The 22,300-nt window shown below is 39.7% G+C and overlaps 1 protein-coding gene and 1 pseudogene across 2 annotated transcripts in view; both read right to left on the bottom strand.

Moving 5' to 3' along the window:
* Positions 1-223: 223 nt before the first annotated feature.
* The window catches only part of PPP1R2 (protein phosphatase 1 regulatory inhibitor subunit 2), a 29,070-nt gene continuing 6,993 nt past the window's right edge, over positions 224-22,300 (bottom strand). Inside the window, exons 2-6 of one of the 2 annotated variants that reach the window (XM_023214788.3) lie at positions 14,464-14,571; positions 9,105-9,182; positions 7,644-7,738; positions 2,645-2,812; positions 224-920 (exon numbers count right to left, since the gene is read on the bottom strand). In XM_023214788.3, the coding sequence (XP_023070556.1) occupies positions 874-920; positions 2,645-2,812; positions 7,644-7,738; positions 9,105-9,182; positions 14,464-14,571 (496 nt within the window). In that variant the 3' untranslated portion in view covers positions 224-873. Of the gene's footprint in view, positions 921-2,644; positions 2,813-7,640; positions 7,739-9,104; positions 9,183-14,463; positions 14,572-22,300 lie in introns of both variants that reach the window. The other variant, XM_023214787.3, reaches the window with a different exon arrangement.
* Positions 7,046-7,178, bottom strand: LOC111544393 (annotated as a pseudogene).

Consider the following 22,300-nt stretch of genomic DNA (forward strand, 5'->3'; position numbering starts at 1 on the left):
GTGTGTGTGGAAAGGAGTAGGAAATAAAAAGTAAAGGATTGTGTGTGTACGTGTAGAAAGGAGTAGGAAATAAAAGCAGGAGGTTAAGACCGGTATTTAAAGGGAATGGTGAGATAGCTACATTAGAATATTTATTTTTTAAAAAACTGCTCTGAAGTCTGCCCAGTGTACCAAAAACGTTAAAAAAAAAAAAAAGAAACCCAAAAAACAGAGCAGACATTGGTGAAAGTTTAACCTGATAATTTATTTGTGGGGAAAAAAGCTCGTTTTGATGAGAAAAAGTTCAGTCCTTTCCTTGTAAATACAAAGAAACTCAACAGGAATTTAAAAGGTAGTAGGCCAGAAAATGCGACAGTAACTCTTATAATTCTTTTCAATTAAACAAACAAATCAAGTTGAAGACGAGTGTTAAAATACTATTCAGCCTGAATATTTATCAGTCTATATATCCTGTTGTTCAATCAGCTTCTGATTTAAAAAAAACAACAGATCAACAAACTTTATAAGAGCTACCACCACAGTTAAGAGTGATGAAAATAAATTAGTTCCCCCCCAAAGATACTGTTTAACTTCTAAAGCATAAAAAGCTATATATCTTATACAAATTAACCAGTGTTTTTACAAAAGTAATGCAGTTTTGGACTGATGATATTACACTGTATTTGTGGTAAAGTACTAGGCACAAGAATATATGTATCAATTAGGCATTTTCAGTCTAATCAGTCTCTAAGTTTATCATTTAATTCTTGGCAATATATAATAACTGGTATGCATTTTGGTACTTAAGTCATGAATTGTGGAGAGCAAGAAGCAATGTATTACAGTCACAGGGTTTATATCTAACAAACAACTGCAGTGTTGAACAAATCTCTTCTATGAACTTCGTAATTTGTTTTGCTGTTGGTCACTTGGAGTAGATCCTGCAAAGATAAAAGAAAAAGTCAACATAATTTGTTATATTTTGTCAACCCCGGCTAAAGTTCCCTTCTACTAGCATGCGTGATAAGCAAATATAAAAATTTTAAAAACAAATAAGGTGTATTTCATGTAGGCTGATTTAGACTGAAATGGAAGAATCTATATACTCCCCTAAACAGTCTAAAGAACAGAAGTGTCTACTTTCTGATAACAGGTTTCAGATTGAACATTTCTGTAAATCACAGTTGGAAAGGTAAGAGTTTACGACAACTCAAATATCCAGAGCTATAAAAAGATATACATTTATTACCTCAAAGCTATAAAATATCATCTGAGAGTCCAAACATGTCATTTTTCTCCAATGAATTGTGTGAATGGGGGAAGAAGGGGGGAAGGGAGGAAACTGACATTGCCCAAAAACTAATGGGTTCTATAGAACTCAGAGATCTTAAAAGCTGGTAAAATGTTAAGGGCCCAAAAAGGGTAGGGGATAAATAAGGTACTTATTTCCCTAAGTCTTATCCTATTCTTGTGGGTTTTGTAATGCTAAGCAGGATATACTCCTTTGCAAGGTGTACTTCATCTCCAGTGAAGAAAAATCAGGCACTGAGCTAATACAAAATTTTAATTCTCCATTAAACTTAAACAAAAAAAAAATTTATGTACTAAATGTGTGAAATGTAATATCTTATAAGCAGAGACAGACAAAATGCCATAGTTATTTTTCCAAAGAAATGGCGTTAAACAAAAAACCCTACCTCTGTAACAAAAAATAAAAGAAAAATGAAAATGGATAATAGAAACATACAACAGCTACTACTTAAGATGAAGTTTGCTCAAATTAATATAAGTTAAACAGACTATGGAGTATATAATGGAAATGAAAGGCTATATGAAATAGACTAAAAGGCTGAAGCATATTATGGAATAACAAAAAGTATTGTGACCCTGACACTATGAGACAGTGACTCATCACGCTGTATCATAGAATTATTCATATTTCATACAATGCTTACCAAAATGGTAATATAATAATAATTTAATTTCCTAAGACTTAACCACTCTGGGCACCACAAATAAAATGTTACACCTCCACTGAAAAGTATGAAGTTTGTAAGTACAAGGAGTAGGTAGTGGGCACAAAAATTTTAATTAGTGGTGCAGAAGATTCACCTTCATTAAATACCAGAATGACAGTTCATAAAAAATAAATAAAACCTATTTCCTATGACAGATTAGGAGTTGCTAGGCTGCAGGGGCTGGGTGTCTAAGACTTAAAAAAATAAAAACAAAACCAAAAACAGTTAAATAACTTGTGAATCCAGTAGTCAAAAGAATCCGCATTAGAAAGATATGACGTATTTTGTACCTAAAGGGATGTAAAAACAAATATTCCATACTAAAAACATGCTTCATTTAAAAAATTTTAAACGTTTTCAAAACAAAATATAGCTTAATATGAAGACAAACATCCTGGCCTAAAGGCAAGTAAACCATAAGAAAACCATATAATAAAACATATGGTCTAAAATCAAATCAACTCTGGGTATAAAAACTTTATTATTCTGAAATTGGCCACGGGGGTTAAAATTTTAGAAGTATTTGGTATAATAAAGTGAATCTCAGCAAAATTTTGTTTTTTTCACAAGTTTAAAGCAAAATAAAGTCTATGATCTTAGACACAGAGCATCACAAAAGTCTCAGTGACATTTTCCAAACATCTAACCTTGATTTGATTCTTCCGTATTCATGCTTTCTCCATCTGCAGTCTCTAACATTTCTTCATCTTCATCATCATCATGTAGGTCTTTTGAAATTAATTGTCTAGCTAGTTTGATATTGAGTCCTTCATTGTAGTGAAGCTTCCTTTTCATTTCAAATTGTCGCTTTTTTTCTGTAAGATGAAAAACGTAAACTTAGGAAGTCTGATCTCAAGGATTGGCCCACGCCTGTTTTATAAATAAAATTTTATTGAAACAGTCATGCTCATTTGTTTTTGTCATGTTTAAGGTTGCTTTTGTGTTCAATGGCAGAGTTGAGTAGTTCGTAATAGAGACCACTGGGCCTGCAAAATTTAAAATATTTACTATCTGGCATTCATCTCGATGGAAGAATAGGAATATATCCAGCCATTAGAAATTGTATTTGTGAAGAAAGATTAAAGCTATGGGAAAATCATCCAGAAAGAGTTAAATGGTGAAAAAAAAAAACGAGTTACAATACCATATACTATATGTATTATGTACAATGCCTGTCACATACACACACAGAGAGAAAAATAAGACTCAGCAATTAACAGTGGTTAATTCTGAGTCAAGGAACAATGAAGTAGTTTTAATATTTTATTATCTTCTATTTTTATAATTAAGAAAAAATCCTTTAAAATAATTCTTACCTGTTAAGAAAGTGCCATGATTTAAGATATTGCTGGCTAAAAACATAACCTCATTTTCAGAGTAATTTTAAGAAAAACCTATTATAAAGTAATGATGAAGTGACTCCAAATTATTCTTTCATTCTAGTCTTCACCATAGAAACATAAAGCTGGCAGCAATTCAACACAACTGATCACATTTTATTAACAGTTGCTCTTTAAAGAGGAACTAGTTATGAATACATAATTTTAAGGTTTTTAACTTCCTTAGATCAGAAAATTAAAAAAAAAAAAAGCAACAACAGAAAAGGGGGGGGCCAATATAAAATTGCCAGCTATTTAAAATCATTCACCGTTGTTTTATTTTTTTCTTTTTTTTTGCGATGGAGTTTCACTCTTGTTGCCCAGGCTGGAGTGCAATGGCACGACCTTGGCTCACTGCAACCTTAGCCTCCTGGGTTTAAGTGATTCTCCTGCCTCAGCCTCCCGAGTAGCTGGGATCACAGGCATGTGCCACTACTACCAGCTAATTTTTGTGTTTTAGTAGAGATGGAGTTTCACCATGTTGGCCAGGCTGGTCTTGAACTCCTGACCTCAGGTGATCCACCTGCCTTGGCCTCCCAAAGTGCTGGGATTACAGGCATGAGCCACCACGCCCAGCTTCACCATTGTTTTATTAAAAATTTCATTAAAATATTTCAATGTCAAAAAAGCGCAAAGTCTGGATGCTGGGGCTCATGCCTGTAATCCCAGGAGTTCAGGACCAGCCTGGGCAACAAGGCAAGACCCTATCTTTACAAAAAAATTTTAAAAAATTAGCTGGGCGTGGTGGTACACGACTGTGGTCCCAGCTACTGGAAAGGTTGAGATGGAAGGACTGGCTGAGCTCAGAAGGCTGAGACTGCAGTTAGTTGCAACTATGCCATTGCACTCCAGCCTGGGTTGACAAGCGAGACCCTAGCTCAAAAATTAATTTATTTTTTAAAAAGCAGAGACCCTCAATAAGGGTATTTAAAGTACTTTCTTCTTTTTTAAAAATTTTAATTTTCAGAGATGAGATCTCACTGTTGCCCAGGATGGCTTCCAACTTCTGGGCTCAAGCAGTCCTCCCACCTCAGTCTCCCAAGCAGCTGGAACTACAGGTGCATGCCACCACACCTGGCCTCCAAAGTACTTTCTCTTTGTTTTTTTACCAGAGACGGGGTTTCACCATGTAGGTCAGGCTGGTCTTGAACTCCTGACCTCAAGTGATCCACCTGCCTTGGCCTCCCAAAGCACTGGGATTACAAGTGTGAGCCACCACACCTGGCCAGTACTTTCTTAATTCCCTAAGCTTTTATCAATATCTATACTTGTATTTTTTTTTTTTTTTTTTTTGAGACGGAGTCTCACTCTGTCACCCAGGCTGGAGTGCAGTGGCCGTATCTCAGCTCACTGCAAGCTCCGCCTCCCAGGTTTACGCCATTCTCCTGCCTCAGCCTCCTGAGTAGCTGGGACTACAGGCGCCCGCCACCTCGCCTGGCTAGGTTTTTGTATTTTTTACTAGAGACGGGGTTTCACCACGTTAGCCAGGATGGTCTTGATCTCCTGACCTCATGATCCGCAGGTCTCAGCCTCCCAAAGTGCTGGGATTACAGGCTTGAGCCACCGCGCCCAGCCTCTATACTTGTATTTTTAAAACTTATACTAAAGGCCAAGCGCAGTGGCTCATGCCTGCAATCCCAGCACTTTGGGAGGCCAAGGCAGGCAGATCACGAGGTCAGGAGTTCGAGACCATCCTGGCTAACACGGTGAAACCCCGTCTCTACTAAAAATACAAAAAATTTGCTGGGCGTGGTGGCGCGCATCTGTAATCCCAGCTACTCAGGAGGCTGAGGCAGGAGGATCACTTGAATCCGGGAGACAGAGGTTGCAATGAGCAGAGATCGGACCACTGCTCTCCAGCCTGGGCAACAGAGCAGGACTCTGTCTCACAAAAAAAAAAAAAAAAAAAAAAAAAAGAACTGTAATAGTTATCCAGTTTAGACAATAAAGTATATGAACATACAGTAAACATTCTGCCATGTACATAATGATTTATATAGTTTTTAAATCGTTACAAGTTATTGAGTTATAATTTAATCCCCTATTCTTGGTTACAGATTTCTGATTTCCTTCCTTTATGTTTTCAATGTTTCTTTTGGTTTGTTTTTATTTTGTGAAGGTACATCAGCAATTTTCAATGTTTGTAAGACATATATATATAATATATTGTGCATTTGTTCTATTATTTTCTCAGTATGAGCCAGTGTTTTTCAAACTGTGCATCATGATTATTTATTTATTTAAGATAAAGTCTCACTCTGTCACCCAGGCTGGAGTGCAGTGGCATGATACCGGTTCACTAGGTGGGACCAACCTCCACCTCCCAGGTTCAAGCGATTCTTGTGCCCCAGCCTACCGAGTAGCTGGGATTAGAGGCGCACAACACCACGCCTGGCTAATTTTTCTAGTTTTAGTAGAGGTGAGGTTTCACCATGTTGGCCAGGCTGGTCTCAAACTCCTGGCCTCAAGAGATCCTCCTGCCTCAGCCTCCCAAAGTGCTGGGATTACAGGCGTGAGCCACCGCGCCCGGCCATCATGATTCTTTATTAAGTCATAACTAACATTTAAAAAGGTTAAGGTAGACTATATGGACATAACAAGTGAATTATTCTTTTTATACCTACTTTTACTTTTTATGGGGGAATATCTGAAGTTGTTATATGTTAATATTTAGTGAGTCCTCACAATATGCCAAGATCAGTGCTAAGTGCTTTAACTGTTTTAACTCATTTAGTAGTCACCAAAATATTTTTACAGCTCCCAATTTAGAAATGAGAAAACTGAGGCTCAGAGAAATTATGCAAATTAGCCAAGTAGCACACCTGGAGCACAAACTTAGGTTTGTCTCCATAGACAATAATCTTAATTGCTATGCTGTGAGTGACAATTTTCTCCCTAAGCTGTCTACTGTCAATAGACAACAATTTGTCAGCCATGTAACATCTATATAATTCAATTAACAACCCCACCAGTAGAACATGAATTACTGAAATTATAGTCAAATGGCTCCCCCTGCCGGTTGACTCGTGGAATTACAACTTGAGAAAAAAATCCCTCAATTAAAACTGACAGTATACATTAACAAAAAATTCCTTATTCTCAATAGATCATGTTTTTAAAGAGTAACGAGGAAACAAACTCCAAAACTATTTCTATTTGAAATACTTTTCAAGGATCTTTTGGGGTGTATTTTGGGAAAATAAATTGGAAGTCACTGAAAGTTGAAGAGATATAACACAACTTGAGAATATGCTACATGTAAAATTTCTCTCGTACAAGTATTAGGCTCAGACCATCATAGCTCTGTTGAACAGGCTATATTCTGAAGACGACAGGAAAGACTAGCAAATGATACCTTAGCAGCTACACGACAAAGATCCAGAGACTTCGTTCTAAAGTTTCTCAGTTTCTTCACAGGATAGGTAGTCCCTACGCTGCAACACTTCAGGAAGGTTTCTACCGTATTTTCCTTCTTCCTCTTTTTTGTGAGTATGTGCTTTTCTTATATCTTTCCCCTCTACCCACAGGCTTGGATTTTCCTTTAAAAATAGTTGCAAATAAACTATATACAATTTTTTAATTCTTGAGAAGATTACACATTCACATAAATCAAAAAGTATAAAATGCAACAAGATAAGACATATTCCTTTTCTCGCAGCCTCCATAGGTAACCACTTTTACTTGTGGAAACAAAGCATGAGCAGGCAGCAATGCCTTAAATGTGTATGTGCTGAATAGCCTACAAGACCCTCTTCCATCCCTGTGAAGGGGAGGGCTGTCTCTGTCTCCTTTCCTATGACGCTACTGCTCCTTTTGATTGATGGGACCTAATAAAGACCTTCACTCTGCATCATGTTGGTTCATTTGTGAAGCTGCACCACTGTCTAACAACAGAAAAAACATAAGCATTTGGGAAATTAGCTCTTTCAGCTATCCACTTGAAGACCATCCAAACACGCAATGACTTGAAAAGCATTAATTTAAAAAGTATTCACTGAGTATCTACTCTGCACTAAAAAGTACAAAGAAAATAATACTTATAATTACTTTAAAGATGGTAATACTTCCCCATATTCTTGAAATCAGGGGTAAAATACTGTTACACAACAAAATACACAAGTAGCATCTAAATTTTAAAGATGTTGCTTTCATTTTCCCCCACTCTGTGTCCCCAAAATGAAAACCATTTGCTCATCTTCCAAATAATGGATTTATCTTAGCAAAAAGTACTAGCATCATGCTGCAAAAAGTAAAGGACATAAACTACCTCGTTCTTCAGGTGAGAGGTCACTATCCTCCTCTCCACTGCTTTCTTGTTCCTGAATCCGATACTTTGGCTCCAAGCCTTCAGCAGCAGCTAACCTATGCAAACATCATGTGAAAAGAAATTAACAGTGAGGTTTTGATATTATTTAAGAGCCTTATTCAACTGCTCATTCTTACAAAAACATCTGAAGATCATTATGTGCTAGCTATAACCTGATGAGGAAAATAAAAAGCAAGAGAGCAGAAATGGGCTGGGCATGACGGTACACGCCTGTGGTCCTAGCTATTCGGAAGGCAGAGGTGGGAGGACTTGCTAAACCCAGGAGTTTGAGGTTGCAATGAGCTGTGATTGCGCCTCTGTATTCCAGCCTGAGTGACAGAATAAGGCCCTGTCTCAAAAAAAAAAAAAAGAAAGAAAAAAGGAATAAAAAGAGTAGAAATGGGCATAGAAACGAGTAAGCAACAAGAACAGTGGAATGGGTGTTAGAAATCAATAAGTAGTAAAGGAAGAGTGCTTTCATGAATTAACTTACGTTTGCCTTTCTCACTGCTACCGTTAAAAACAGGAGGCAGGGGCCAGCCATGGTGGTTCACCCCTGTAATCCCAGAACTTTGGGAGGCTAGGCCGGTGGATCTCTTAAGATCAAGGGTTCGAGACCAGCCTGGCCAATATGGCAAAACCCCATCTCTACTAAAAATACAAAAATTAGCCAGGAGTGGTGGCATGTCCCTGTAACCCCAGCTACTACTGGGGAGGCTGAGGCATGAGAACTGCTTGAACTTGGGAGGTGGAAGTTGCAGCGAGTTGAGATCACACCACTGCACTCCACCCTGAGTGACAGGGCGAGACTCTGTCTCAAAAAAAACAAATAAAAACATCCACAGGGAAGTGACACATTTCAGTATCCCAAGTTCAGGTACGCTGGTCTTCCTGCCACCTACATACCTTGATTTTAATCAAGAGACAAGACGATAAAAGTTGGTGACTCAGAAGGTGAAAAAAGGGGAAAAAAAGGAAAAAAAAGTTGGCATAAAAAATGTTGATAGGCCGGGCGCGGTGGCTCAAGCCTGTAATCCCAGCACTTTGGGAGGCCGAGACGGGCGGATCACGAGGTCAGGAGATCGAGATCATCCTGGCTAACACGGTGAAACCCCGTCTCTACTAAAAAATACAAAAAACTAGCTGGGTGAGGTGGCGGGCGCCTGTAGTCCCAGCTACTCGGGAGGCTAAGGCAGGAGAATGGCGTAAACCTGGAAGGCGGAGCTTGCAGTGAGCTGAGATCCGGCCACTGCACTCCAGCCTGGGTGACAGAGTGAGACTCCGCCTCAAAAAAAAAAAAAAAAAATGTTGATAAACAGCCTTTTCTTTCCGCTTATACAGGGAAAGCAATGTAGAATGCTTTTAACTCTGCACAATTAAAAACAGCCTGAGTGAAACTGTGCTCCAGTCATCAGTACTTACTTCTTGGCTAAGATGTCTGGCGCCATGGCTTCAGTGGTCTCAGTGTCACTACACGCATCTTCATCATCACCCATCATACTAGTATGACAAGCATATTGTAATTAATACCTGAAACATAAATTTTCAGCCACAAAAACAAGGTAGAAAAACAATTCTCTCAACCTACTTATCAATGTATTTATAGCTCTGTTGTTATCTTTGAGATTTAACTTTATATAGTTCCTATTCAATACAAATACTTAAAAGTATAGCACCCAATCAAGAAAAGACTCCAAATGATTGAAAAAAAATAACATAAATACAGTCTGCCTGCGATATCCATAGGATCCACATCCATAAATTCAACCAACTGTGGATTGAAAAGAGCCGGAGAAAAGAAAAATTTCATCTGTACTAAACATGTAGACTTTTTTCTTATCATTATTCCCTAAATGGTACAGTGTGTAACAACTATTTGCAGAGCATTTACATTTTATTAGGTAATGTAAGTAACATAGAGATGATTTAAAATATAAAGGAGGATGTGCATAATTATATGCATCTACAATGCCACTGTATACCAGAGACTTGACTGAGGATTTTGGTATCTGAGGGAGGTCCTGAAACCCCCATGGATAATGAGGAACAACTGTACTGAAAACATAAATGATCTGGAAAAAAAAAATTACTACAAAGTTCCAATTATTCCATCCAGTGGGAAGGAACAAGTACTGCAAAATAAATCACTGTCTGGTTTTAGAACATGCATTTCTACATCAATCTTAAGATAGAGACAAAAGATCTATGCAGATACAAGACTGAGTGAAATAACAAAATTATATCCCAAAGACCTAGTTCTGGAAGTTTACAAGTGATTTAACTTTCTCACTCTACCCTCTAATGAAAAATCTGCTCCACACTTCAGTGCAAAAATGGGCATCCTTAATTCTTAAGCCACTGGAAAGTATATAAAGCAGAACTCTGCTATTTATAAAATACTACCAGTTTATACATTTCCTGGTTAATTAAGGTGACAAGTCCTACAGTTTAGATGATGCTCTTTTTTTGTAAGGGAAGTTGAAATAAACGGATCTATATTATTGAGTTTAATTAGGCAGAATAGGGTAAAATAAACATTTTGTTAATTCATAGAATTGTTCTATAGAAAATTCTAGTTGTAAAATTTACTGAATTATGTTTACATATATACATGTATATAGAAGCAATAACTTCTTGTATACTAACTGTGAGATTCTTAGGTAATAAGACATGATGTTTCTATAAAAAGTATCTTCAGTTAAATAAAACTATTTTTTTTTTTGAGACAGGGTCTCACTCTGTCACCCAGGAGCGCAGTGGCACCATCATGGCTCACTACAGCCTCGACTTCCCGGGCTCAAGTGATACTCCCACCTAAACCTCTTGTGTAGTTGGGACTACAGGCATGTGCTACCATTCCTGGCTTAATTCTTTTTATTTTTTGTAGAGACAGGGTCTCTCTATGTTGCCCAGGCTCATCTCCAATTCCTGAGCCCAAGCAATCCTCCCACCTTAGCCTCCTAAAGTGCTGGGATTACAAGGGTGAGCTACCATGGCTGGTCAAATAAAACTCTGAAAAAGAAAAAAAAAAAGTCATGGAAAGAAATGATAAAACTGAGCAATGAACTGACAAAAGCAGGGCACAGGTATCTCTGCATACACACAGCCTCAATTACTTAGGGACCAAATAACTTCTCTGGTTATTTGAATGGCAAATATCTACCATTCAAATTATATTTATAAAAAGTCAAAAAATAATGGCCATAGCTATTTTGAAAATCTTTTTTTCTTTCTCTTTAGAGACAAGGTCTCCCTCTGTCATCCAGGTTGGAGTGCAATGATGTGATCATGGCTAACTGCAGCTTCAACCTCCTGGGCTCAAACAATCCTCCTGCCTCAGCCTCCTAGGTAGCTGGGACTACAGGTACACACCACTACCTCTGGATAATTTTACTTATTTTGAGACAGAGTTTCGCTCTGGTTGCCCAGGCTGGAGTGCAATGGCGCGATCTCAGCTCACTGCAACCTCTGCCTCCCAGGTTCAAGTGATTGTCCTGCCTCAGCCTCCCTAGTTGGGATTACAGGCGCCCACCACCACACCTGGAAATTGTTACGTATTTTCAGTAGAAACAAGGTTTCACCATGTTGGCCAGGCTGGTCTTGAACTCCTGACCTCAGGTGATCCACCTGCCTTGGCCTCCCAAAGTGCTGGGATTACAAGCATGAGCTGCTGCGCCTAGCCAAATTTTAAAAATTTTTTTGTGGAGGTAAGAGTCTTACTCTGTTGCCCAGGTTGGTCTTGAACTCCTGGGCAAGAGTTCTTTGGGGAAGGGCGTGGTGGCTCATGCCTGTAATCCCAGCACTTTGGGAGGCTGAGGCACGTGGCTCACTTGAAGTCAGGAGTTCGAGACCAGCTTGGCTAACATGGTGAAACCCTGTCAATACTAAAAATATAAAAATTAGCTGGGCATTGTACTGGGTGCCTGTAATCCCAGCTACTTGGGAGGCTGAGGCAGGAGAATCTCTTGAACCTGACACACAGAGATTGCAGTGAGCCGAGATTGTGCCACTGCTCTCCAGCCTGGGTGACAGAGTGAGACTCCGTCTCAAAAAAAAAAAAAAAAAAAAAAAAAAAAAAAAAGAGTTCTTTGGGAGGCTAAGTGATCCTCCTGCTTCAGGCTCCCAAAGTGCTGAGATTATGTTGAGCCACTGCAGCTGGCATCAACTATTTTTTAAAATCAGGTCTGATCTTAATTCTCTTAGAATACTTATACAAGAGAGGGACGGCCACTACATTTAATAAAAAGAAAGAACACAAGTGAGGGACGGCCACTACATTTAATAAAAAGAAAGAACACTCTGATTTTGGATTCTGGTACAATAAAGGTTTTTTTTTTGAGACGGAGTCTCACTCTGTCCCCCAAGCTGGAGGGCAGTGGCCGGATCTCAGCTCACTGCAAGTTCGCCTCCCGGGTTCACACCGTTCTCCTGCCTCAGCCTCCCGAGTAGCTGGGACTACAGGCGCCCGCCACCTTGCCTGGCTAGTTTTTTTTGTATTTTTTAGTAGAGACGGGGGTTTCACCATGTTAGCCAGGATGGTCTCGATCTCCTGACCTCGTGATCCGCCCGTCTCGGCCTCCCAAAGTGCTGGGATTACAGGCTTAAGCCACCACACCTGGCACAATAAAGGTTTTAACACACATTTTAGAAGTCAGGCACGGTGGTGTGTGCCCACAGTCAGCTACTCAGGAGGCAGAGGAGGGAGGATCACTTGAGTTGGGAGTTCCAGGCTGTAGTGTGCCATGACTGTGCCCGTTAATAGTCACTGCACTGGGTAACACAGTGAGATCTTGTATCTTTTTTTATTTTTTTTTGGAAGATTTTTAAAGTATATACCTGCAATTTAGGAGAAAAATAAGAATATAAACCTCTTTTTAACATGCGTTTTTTTTTAACTAATTGTAATTTTATTGTTTTTCTTCCCCTCTTTTTATTTCAATAGGTTTTTGGGAAATAAGTGGTGTTTGGTTACATGGGTAAGTTCCTCAGTGGTGACTTCTGAGATTGTGGTGCACCCATCACCCGAGCAATGTACACTGTACCCAATGTGTGGTCTTTTATCCCTCGCCCCGCTTCACCCCTCCCACCCCTATCCCCAAAGTCCACTGTATCAAATTCTGATGCCTTTGTGTCCTCATAGCTTAGCTCCTGCTTGTAAGTGAGAACATACGAGGTCTGGTTTTCCATTCCTGGGTTACTTCACTTAGAGTAATGGTCTCCAACTCCATCCAGGTTGCTGTGAATGCCATTATTTTGCTCCTTTTTATATATAGTCCATGGTATATACATATATACCATAAAAAATGTGTATTTTTTCACTCAGCTTTCATTAGTATTGAGTTTCAGCATCTGTACCTATTTCATTATTTCTTTTTATGCTCATCACAATCTTTAATATCTTCATGTTTTTTATTTTTACTGTTTTTGTTAGTAACAGGTTATTTCAAATTATCTTCCAAAGTCTTCACCCACTGACTTAAAATACAGTAGTTCTTAACTCTTTCTTCTTTCATTACAGAACAAATGGAAACTGCAGTTAACTCTATTTTAATGGTAACTTCTGGATTTATGCTGTCTTAATTCAATGACAAAATATTTTAATCTTGGAAATCTTTTATTTTTTTCAATACAAGGTAGGTAGGGCATAACTTTTTTCTTTTTCTTTTTCTTTTTTTGTAGACAGAAAGAGTCTTACTATGTTGCTTAGGCTGATCTTGATCTCCTGGCCTGAAGCAATATTCCCACCTCTGCCTCTGTAATCTCAAAGTGCTGGGAGTATAGGCACGAGTCACCATGCCCAGCCAAGGTATTATCTTTTTTTTTTTTTTTGAGACAGTGTTTTGCTCTTGTTGCCCAGGCTAGAGTGCAATGGCGCGATCTTGGCTCACTGCAACCTCCGCCTCCCAGGTTCAAGCAATTCTCCTGCCTTAGCCTCCCGAGTAGCTGGGATTACAGGCGCCCGCCACCAAGCCCAGCTAATTTTTGTATTTTTTTTTTAGTAGAGATGGGGTTTCACATGTTGGCCAGGCTGGTCTCGAATACCTGACCACAGGTGATCCGCCCGCTTCAGCCTCCCAAAGTGCTGGGATTACAGGCAGGAGCCACAGCGCCCGGCCCAAGGTATTACCTTAATTAGGTATCTATACTTATTTAGAATCTTCATCTTCTCATAATGCTTATTGCATTATTTTTGTCTTCATACTCGTTACTGCTGCATAATGTAATTTCACAGTTCATTTAGAAAATTCTGAGACTCAATGAAATTGCCAAAAATTACATGTAATATCTGAACAACAGTATTACATTAAGTTAAGAAATAAAGACATAAACAGTAATAATGACCACCTATCTTTCAGTGGGTTAAAAACGAGTTACCATCCATGCAGTTATGCTTCTCTGCAAAGAGACTGAGTAAACCCCAGATTTCTACTTGGGAAGCAAACAAGCCCCTATCTCATCTTCCTTTCATGAAAGTTAAAACTAATATGTGCACTATTAGTAGCTAGCAACCACTGAGGTGCAACAAATAAACATTTACTACTATCATAATGTAAAGAATGGGTTCCATAATTTTCAAGTTACACATCACTTATACAATTACTAAACAAATTGCAGTAAGGTTACTGAATTCACCAGTGCTCCAGTAACAAATCTACAATAAAACAAATTCAAATACGCTAATCTACAATAAAACAAATTCAAATAAGCTGTTATCCAGAAGTTCATATTAAATGTAAAATGGAAGTAAGTCACAAGAGGAATGATGTCGATGTGACATTACCTATGGTAAGGAGTGCTTGGTTCATCTATTTTCATTAAACCATAGTCTTTGTCTGCTGGATGATATGTCGCCAAGATGTTCATTTCATCCCACTTCTGGGATTTTTTGCTAAAATTAAAAAGAAAAAACGTTTTTCCCAATGCAGAAAAAGATAAACCTGAACATCAAAATTCACAAATGTCCAAATTTCACATTTCAACTTCTATTTGATGGCTAACCTCTATTTTCACATATACTTTCTTAGAATAGAAGCTGACTCAGGGTAAAAATCATTAAGTAACTACAATAAAATGTCAGTAAATATAGAACACTTAGTACCCACATATTAAAAACACAGTATTTAGTATCTATATCAGGCATTCAAAACATTACTATACTATGGCATGCTTAGTCTTCATTTGGCCTATAAAATAATGCAAGTCAAAATCTATACATTCGCTGATGACCGTAGGCATTTTTGATCTATATACCGGTAACTGTTTGGTAAAAAACACAACAGGAGTATTTCATTGGCATAATTTCTGAGATATCTGTTAATAGTCAGAACATAAAGACTCAAAGCATAAAACTATAGAGAAAACCTCATCAAACTCAGATACCACTAAACCATTAGACCGCAAATAAATTACAGCTCTGTTTATTTCTAATCTAGAAAAATAAAGGTTTGCTCAGGAATGGTGTATTCAGATTTATTTGAAGAGCAACAGAAGTTCTCTATAAGTACTTTATTATTTTTGTTTTGTTTTGAGATGGAGTCTCACTCTGTTGCCCAGGATGGAGTGCAGTGGCATGATCTCGGCTCACTGCAACCTCCACATCCCCAGTTTATGCGATTCCCCTGTCTCAGCCTCCCTAGTACCTGGGATTACAGGCACGTACCACCACGCCTGGCTAATTTTTGTATTTTTAGTAGAGATGGGGTTTCACCATGTTGGCCAGGCTGGTCTTGAACAACTGACCTTACGCGATCTGCCTGCTTGGGCCTCCCAAACTGCTGGGATTCCAGACGTGAGCCACGGCGCCTGGCCTATAAGTACTTTAGAAACATCTGTTAAATTTCATTCAATGAAGTATTTGCACAACTATTAAGGTGCTCAATAATCAAATGCTTTAATTTTAAATTCTTACATACTCATCAAAAAAGACCTCAAAGACCTTTCTACAAGCCAACATTATTTTGTTACATACACAGTTTGTTACCTAGTATGCACTTGGAAAAACCTGCTTTAAAAAAAATCAATGTAAATGTTACACTGATTTAAATAATCCTTTCTGCATTTGGTGTAAATTGTTAAGGTTTTACTGTAGGTATTTTCAATTTTCCAGATCCTGAAATAGTCTTTAGGAATAACATACTTGGCCGGGCGCGGTGGCTCAAGCCTGTAATCCCAGCACTTTGGGAGGCTGAGACGGGCGGATCACGAGGTCAGGAGATGGAGACTATCCTGGCTAACACGGTGAAACCCCGTCTCTACTAAAAAATACAAAAAACTAACCGGGCGAGGTGGCGGGCGCCTGTAGTCCCAGCTACTCCGGAGGTTGAGGCAGGAGAATGGCGTCAACCCGGGAGGCGGAGCTTGCAGTGAGCTGAGATCTGGCCACTGCACTCCAGCCCGGGCGACAGAGCGAGACTCCGTCTCAAATAAAAAAGGAATAACATACTTAGCATTTTAATAATATATTCCTTTCTCCATACTCTCAAAATGGTTTGATGAGTTACCTTAAAAATTATAGCCGGGCACAGTGGCTCATGCCTGTAATCGCAGCACATTGGGAGGCCGAGGCGGGAGGATTACAAGGTCAGGAGATCGAGACCATCCTGACTAACATGGTGAAACCCCGTCTCTACTAAAAATAGAAAATTAGCCGGGTGTGATGGCGGGCGTCTGTAGTCCCAGCTACTTGTGAAGCTTAGTCAGGAGAATGGCGTGAACTCGGGAGGTGGAGCTTGCAGTGAGCTAAGATCACGCCACTGCCCTCCTGCTTGGGTGACAGAGCCAGACTCTGTCTCAAAAAAAAACATGAAAAACAAATTATACAGGCAGGTGACTTCATATTCTTTTGTTTTCTACCCTAATATACCCACACTGTCCCCATTTCTAAGCACTTTTTTCCTTCATTTTTAAAAACTGTGGTAAAACATACGTAACATAAAATCCACCATTTTAACCTTTTTGTGTTTTGGTTAATCTTCCCTGTATCATTTCAATTTTAGCATATGTGCTGCTGAAGTAAGCACTAGCCATTATGAAGTGTACAACTCTACGGCATTAAGAACATTCACATCATTGTGCAAGCATCACCACCATTCATCTCCAGAACTTTTTCGTCTTCCCCAGCTGAAACTGTACTCATTAAGTACTAACTCTCCACTCTCCCCAGCCCCTAGACCTGGCAACCACCATTCTACTTCTCATCTCGAGAAATGTGACCACTCTAGGTACCTCGCAGAAGCAAAATCATAAAGTATTTGTCCTTTCGTGACTGGCTTATTTCACCAAGCATAATGTCTTCAAGGTTCATTCATATTGTAGCATGTGCCAGAATTTCTCTCTTTTTTTAAGAGACTGGGTCTCACTCTGTCACCCCAGGCTGGAGTAAAGTAGCATGATCATAGTTCACTGCAGTCTCGAACTCCTGGTCTCAAGTGATCCTCCTGCCTAGCCTCCTGACTAGGTGGGACCATTGGTATGCACCACCATGCCCAGCTAACTTTTCATTTTTTTTTTCTTTTTTTTTTTTTTACAGGTGGGTCTTGCTCTGTTGTCAGGCTCCTCTCAAACTCCTGGCCTCAAGCAATTCCCTGGGCTCAGCCTCCCAAAGTGCTGGGATTACAGGTATGAGCCACCACACCTGGCCCTAATCAAATTAATATGTCTTTAGTATTTGAAAAAAGTCACTTGCCAGGAGTGGGCCTGTGTAATTTTTAAGGCAACTCATCACACTCTTCTGGGACTGAACTAGACTGGGTAAACAGGGCTTGCTTTAACAATGTTGATTTCTTTAAATGCCTAGGCTTCTGCCTATCACAGTAATAGCTGAGCTTGTGGCAGAAAACAAAAAACAAACTTAATTGGGAGACAGACATTGAAGGTTCAGGTTTCAGTTACCCTTTACCTATAGAGAAGCAAAAACACATCTTCTCTTGGACTCTATTTATAGCTGATCCTTCAATGTTATGAGTTTGAACTGCGTGGGTTCACTTACATGCAGATTTTTTTCAACAAATCTACTGGAAAATTTTTTGGAGGTTTACGACAATTTGAAGAAACTCAGATAAACCACATAGCCCAGAAATATTAAAAAAAAACTTAAAAGTTAGTTATGTCAGTTATGTCATAAGTGCATAATATATATGTAGAGAATAGTCTACTTTATCATTTACTACCATGTTAACAAGCCTAGTTAAAATGTAAAGTTAAAATTTATCAAAACATGCACATACAACACGTGGTGCCTCTGCAGTTGGATCCTAACTGCATAAACTTAACTACAGTACATACTATTCTGTGTCACAATTTCATAGCCATCTCTTGTTGCTACTGCGGTCTCCTCAAGTGTTGCAAGTTTGCTTAAAATGCTCTATGATGCGGCCAGGGATGCCTGTAATCCCAGCCCTTTGAGAGGCCGAGGCAGGTGGATCACTTGAGGTTAGGAGTTCGAGACCAGCCTAGCCAACATGGTAAAACCCCCGTCTCTACCAAAAATACAAAAAATTAGGCATGGTGGCTTGCACTTGTAATCCCAGCTACTCAGGAGGCTGACGCAGGAGAATCGCTTGAACCTGGAAGCCGGGGTTGCAGCGAGCCAAGATCATGCCACTGCACTTCAGCCTGGGCAACAGAGTAAGACTCTGTCTCAGAAAAAAAAAAGCTCTATGATGCTAGTTGTTTCAGTGTGAGTAGTTTGCTGCTCCAGTAAATTGCTTATTGCAGTAAAAAGTGATCTCTCTTGGTTTTTGAGTATTTTCTGTCCTGTTTAGTGCAATACTGTACACCCTGAGTAACACCATGGGACCATTACAAAATGTCACTAGAGATGCTGGAAGCGCTCCCAAGAAGCAAAGTTGTGACATTACAAGAAAAAGTTGAATTGCTTGATGAGTACCTTAGATTGAGCTCTGCAACTATGGTTGCCCATCATTTAAAGAAGCATCCATCATAAAGACCATTGTAAAAATAAAACAAAATAAAATAAAAGGAAATTCACAAAGCTGTCACTGTAATAGCTACACCAGCATGAAAACCTTTCATATTTTGTGAAATACCTTTTATCTTGTATTGCCAATGCATCTTTTATGTGAGTGCAGGATTGCTACAAGACTACAGACTCTAAAATGATTTGAGAAAAAATGATGTCACTATACGATAACTTAAAGCAAAAAGAAGGTGAAGGATCTAAAGTTGGAGAATTTAATGCAAGCAAACGATGGTCTGATAATTTTAGAAACAGGTTTGGCTTTAAAATGATAAGATAACAGAGAAGCAGCTTCTGTCTACCAACAGGCTGCAGACGAGTTCCCAGAGGCCATTAAGAAAATCATTAATGAGGCCGGGCGCGGTGGCTCAAGCCTGTAATCCCAGCACTTTGGGAGGCCGAGACGGGCGGATCACAAAGTCAGGAGATCGAGACCATCCTGGCTAACATGGTGAAAGCCCATCTCTACTAAAAAATACAAAAAACTAGCCGGGCGAGGTGGCGGGCGCCTGTAGTCCCAGCTACTCGGGAGGCTGAGGCAGGAGAATGGCGTGAACCCGGGAGGCGGAGCTTGCAGTGAGCCGGGATCCGGTCACTACACTCCAGCCTGGGCCACAGAGCGACACTCCGTCTCAAAAAAAAAAAAAAAAAAAAATCATTAATGAGAAAGGGCCAGGTGCAATGGCTCACGCCTGTAATCCCAGTTTGGGAGGCTGAGGCAGGAGGATCTCTTGAGCCCAGGAGTTTGAGAACAGCCTGGGCAACCATGGTGAGACACGATCTCTACAAAAAATGTTTAAAATTAGTCAGGCATGGTGGCGCGCACACACCTGCAGTCCCAGCTACCTGGAGGTGGCCTGAAGTGGGAGGATCACCTGAGCCCAGGAGGTCAAGCCTGCAGTGAGCCATCTACGATTGAGCCACTGTGATCCAGCCTCCGTGGCAAAGTGAGACTGTCCAGAAAAAGAAAAAATTATTAAGGAGAAAGGATATCTGATTTGCCTGTACAGGTTTTTAATGAGAATAAAAGTGCCCTATTCTGGAAAAAAAATGCCACAAAGGACATTTATTTGTAAGAAAGAGAAGAATGCATCAGGATTTAAGGCAGGAAGAGACAGGTTAACTCTACTGTCTTACGCAAATGCAGTAGGGTTTATGATCAGGACTGTCCTTAACTATAAAGCTGCAAATCCCAGAGCCTTGAAGGGAAAAGATAAACACCAGCTACCAGTCTTGTGGTTGTACAAGGTCTGGAAAATGAGAACCCTCTTGGTTCCATCAATGTTCTGTAAGGAAGTACCTTGCCAATACAGAACTGCTTAAAAAAAAAAAAAGTGAAACAGGGTATTGCTCTGTCGCCCAGGCTGGAGTGCAGTGGCACAATCATAGCTCACTGCAGCCTCGAACTCCCGGGGTTCAGTGATCCGACTATGTCAGCCACCTGAGCAGCTAGGGCCATAGGCGCAAGCCACGTGCCTGGCAGTAAAGTACCTTTTAAAGTTGTTTTGATTCTGGACAATGTCTCTCTCTGGCCACCTATGAACCCTATGAGTTCAACCTTATGGAGGTGTCAAGGTGGTGCTTGTCCTCAAACACAACATCTCCAATTTAACTTCTAGATCGGGGGTCACAGAGGACCTTTAGGATTCAGGACACATGGTGCTCTATGCAGTGGTCCCCAGCCTTTTTGGCACCAGGGACCGGTTTTGTGGAAGACAATTTTTGCACAGTGTGCAATCAAGGGGGAAGGTTTCCAGATGAAACTGGTCCACCTCAGATCATCAGGCATTAGATTCTCATAAGGAGTGGGCAACCTAGATCCCTCACACGCAGAGTTCACAATAGGGTTCGCACTCCTATGAGAATCTAACGCCGCCACTGATCTGACTGGAGGCGGAGTTCAGGCACCTGCCACGTGGCCTGGGGTTTGGGGAACCCTGCTCTATGGAAAAGACTGTCAACTCTCATGGAGAACATCATGAAAGTCTGGAAGGGTTTCACCACTGCCTATGCCATTGTTGTTATAGAAAAAGCTAAGAAAGCTGTCAAGTCTGAAACAATAATTCCTGCTGGAGAAAACTGTATCCAGATGTTTACGCATGACTTCGCAGGATTTATGACAGTGTCAATCAAGGAAATAATGAAATTGTGGATTATTTGGTGGGGGTGAAGGCTTTCAAGATATGGATCTTGAAATTCAAGAGCTAACAGACATCACATCAGAGGAATTAACAGAAGATGACTTGATACCAGAGGAATTAACAGAAGATGACTTGAGAGATGAGTGCTTCTGAATCAGTGCCAGAGGAAGAATATGTGGAAGAAGCAAAGCCAGGAAACAAATTGACATTAGACAATCTGACAAAGAGTTCTATTTGAGATTGCCTGACTTATTTTACAACACGGACCCTTTTATGATATGGACACTGAAACTAAACAGTAGAAGGAAGATTATTAGTACCACATAGAAGCATCTTAAGAGAAATGAAAAAGCACAAAAGTTAGGCATAAATTAGGATATATTTTCGTAAAATTATACCAAGTGAGCCTGCCTCTCCTTCTATTTCCTCTACCACCCGAGACAGTAAGACCAACCCCTCTTCCACAGCCTACTCAATGTGAAAGACACCAGGATAAAGATCTTCATGATGATCCACTTCACTTAATGAACAGTCAATGTATTTTCCTTACGATTTTAACATTTTCTTTTCTCTAGCGCACTGTATTATAAGAATGCAGTAACAAATACATGTAACATACAAAACATGGAGTTAATCAACTGTTTACGTTATCTGTAAGGCTTTCAGTCAACAGGAGGCTACTAGTAGTTAACTTTTGGGGGGCTGGGCATAGTGACTCACGCCTATAAATCCCAACACTTTGGGAGGCCAAGGTGGGAGGACCACTTGAGCCCAGGAGTTTGAGATCAACTTGGGCAACATAGGGAGACCCTGTCTCAAAAAAAAAAAAAAAAAAAAAGTGCTGGGATTATAGGTGTGAGACACTGCACCCAGTCAGTGTGTGCTTTAGTAACAATTTCTGACACTTTAAATTTATTCTTAATATGCTTTTCTGTATGTGTATTATACTATAATAAAATATTTTAAAAATAAACACATATTAATGTTTTGGGGTGCCTCCTAATCTCAAAGTAAAACAAGTTATTCCCTAAATGATGTTAACAATATTGAATTAAAAATGACAATTTAGGAGGTGGGCAGATCACCTGAAGTCACGAGTTCAACACCAGCCTGGCCAACAAGATGAAGCCTTGTCTCTACTGAAATACAAAAGTTAGCCATGCTTGGTGGCACACGCCTGTAATCCCAGTTACTCAGGAGGCTGAGGCTGGAGAATTGCTTGCACCCAGGAGGCAGAGGTTGCAGTGAGCTGAAATTGCACCATTGTGCTCCAGCCTGGGCATCTAAACAAACAAACAACCAAACAACCAAGACAACTGATCATCGTTGCTTAGGATAAAAAAAGAATGAGGAAAGACCTTTGGAGTTTCAAAAGTATCTCTAATGGGAAAGAGAGAAGTCCACACCCTGTAAATATTTTTTACAAGATAATGATAGAAAAAGAACTACAGAACACAAGCAGAAATTATGTTTTCTTGAAATTAAAAATAAAATTTAAT

This window comes from Piliocolobus tephrosceles, chromosome 2 (genome assembly GCF_002776525.5).
Source record: "Piliocolobus tephrosceles isolate RC106 chromosome 2, ASM277652v3, whole genome shotgun sequence".
Lineage (NCBI taxonomy): Eukaryota > Metazoa > Chordata > Mammalia > Primates > Cercopithecidae > Piliocolobus > Piliocolobus tephrosceles.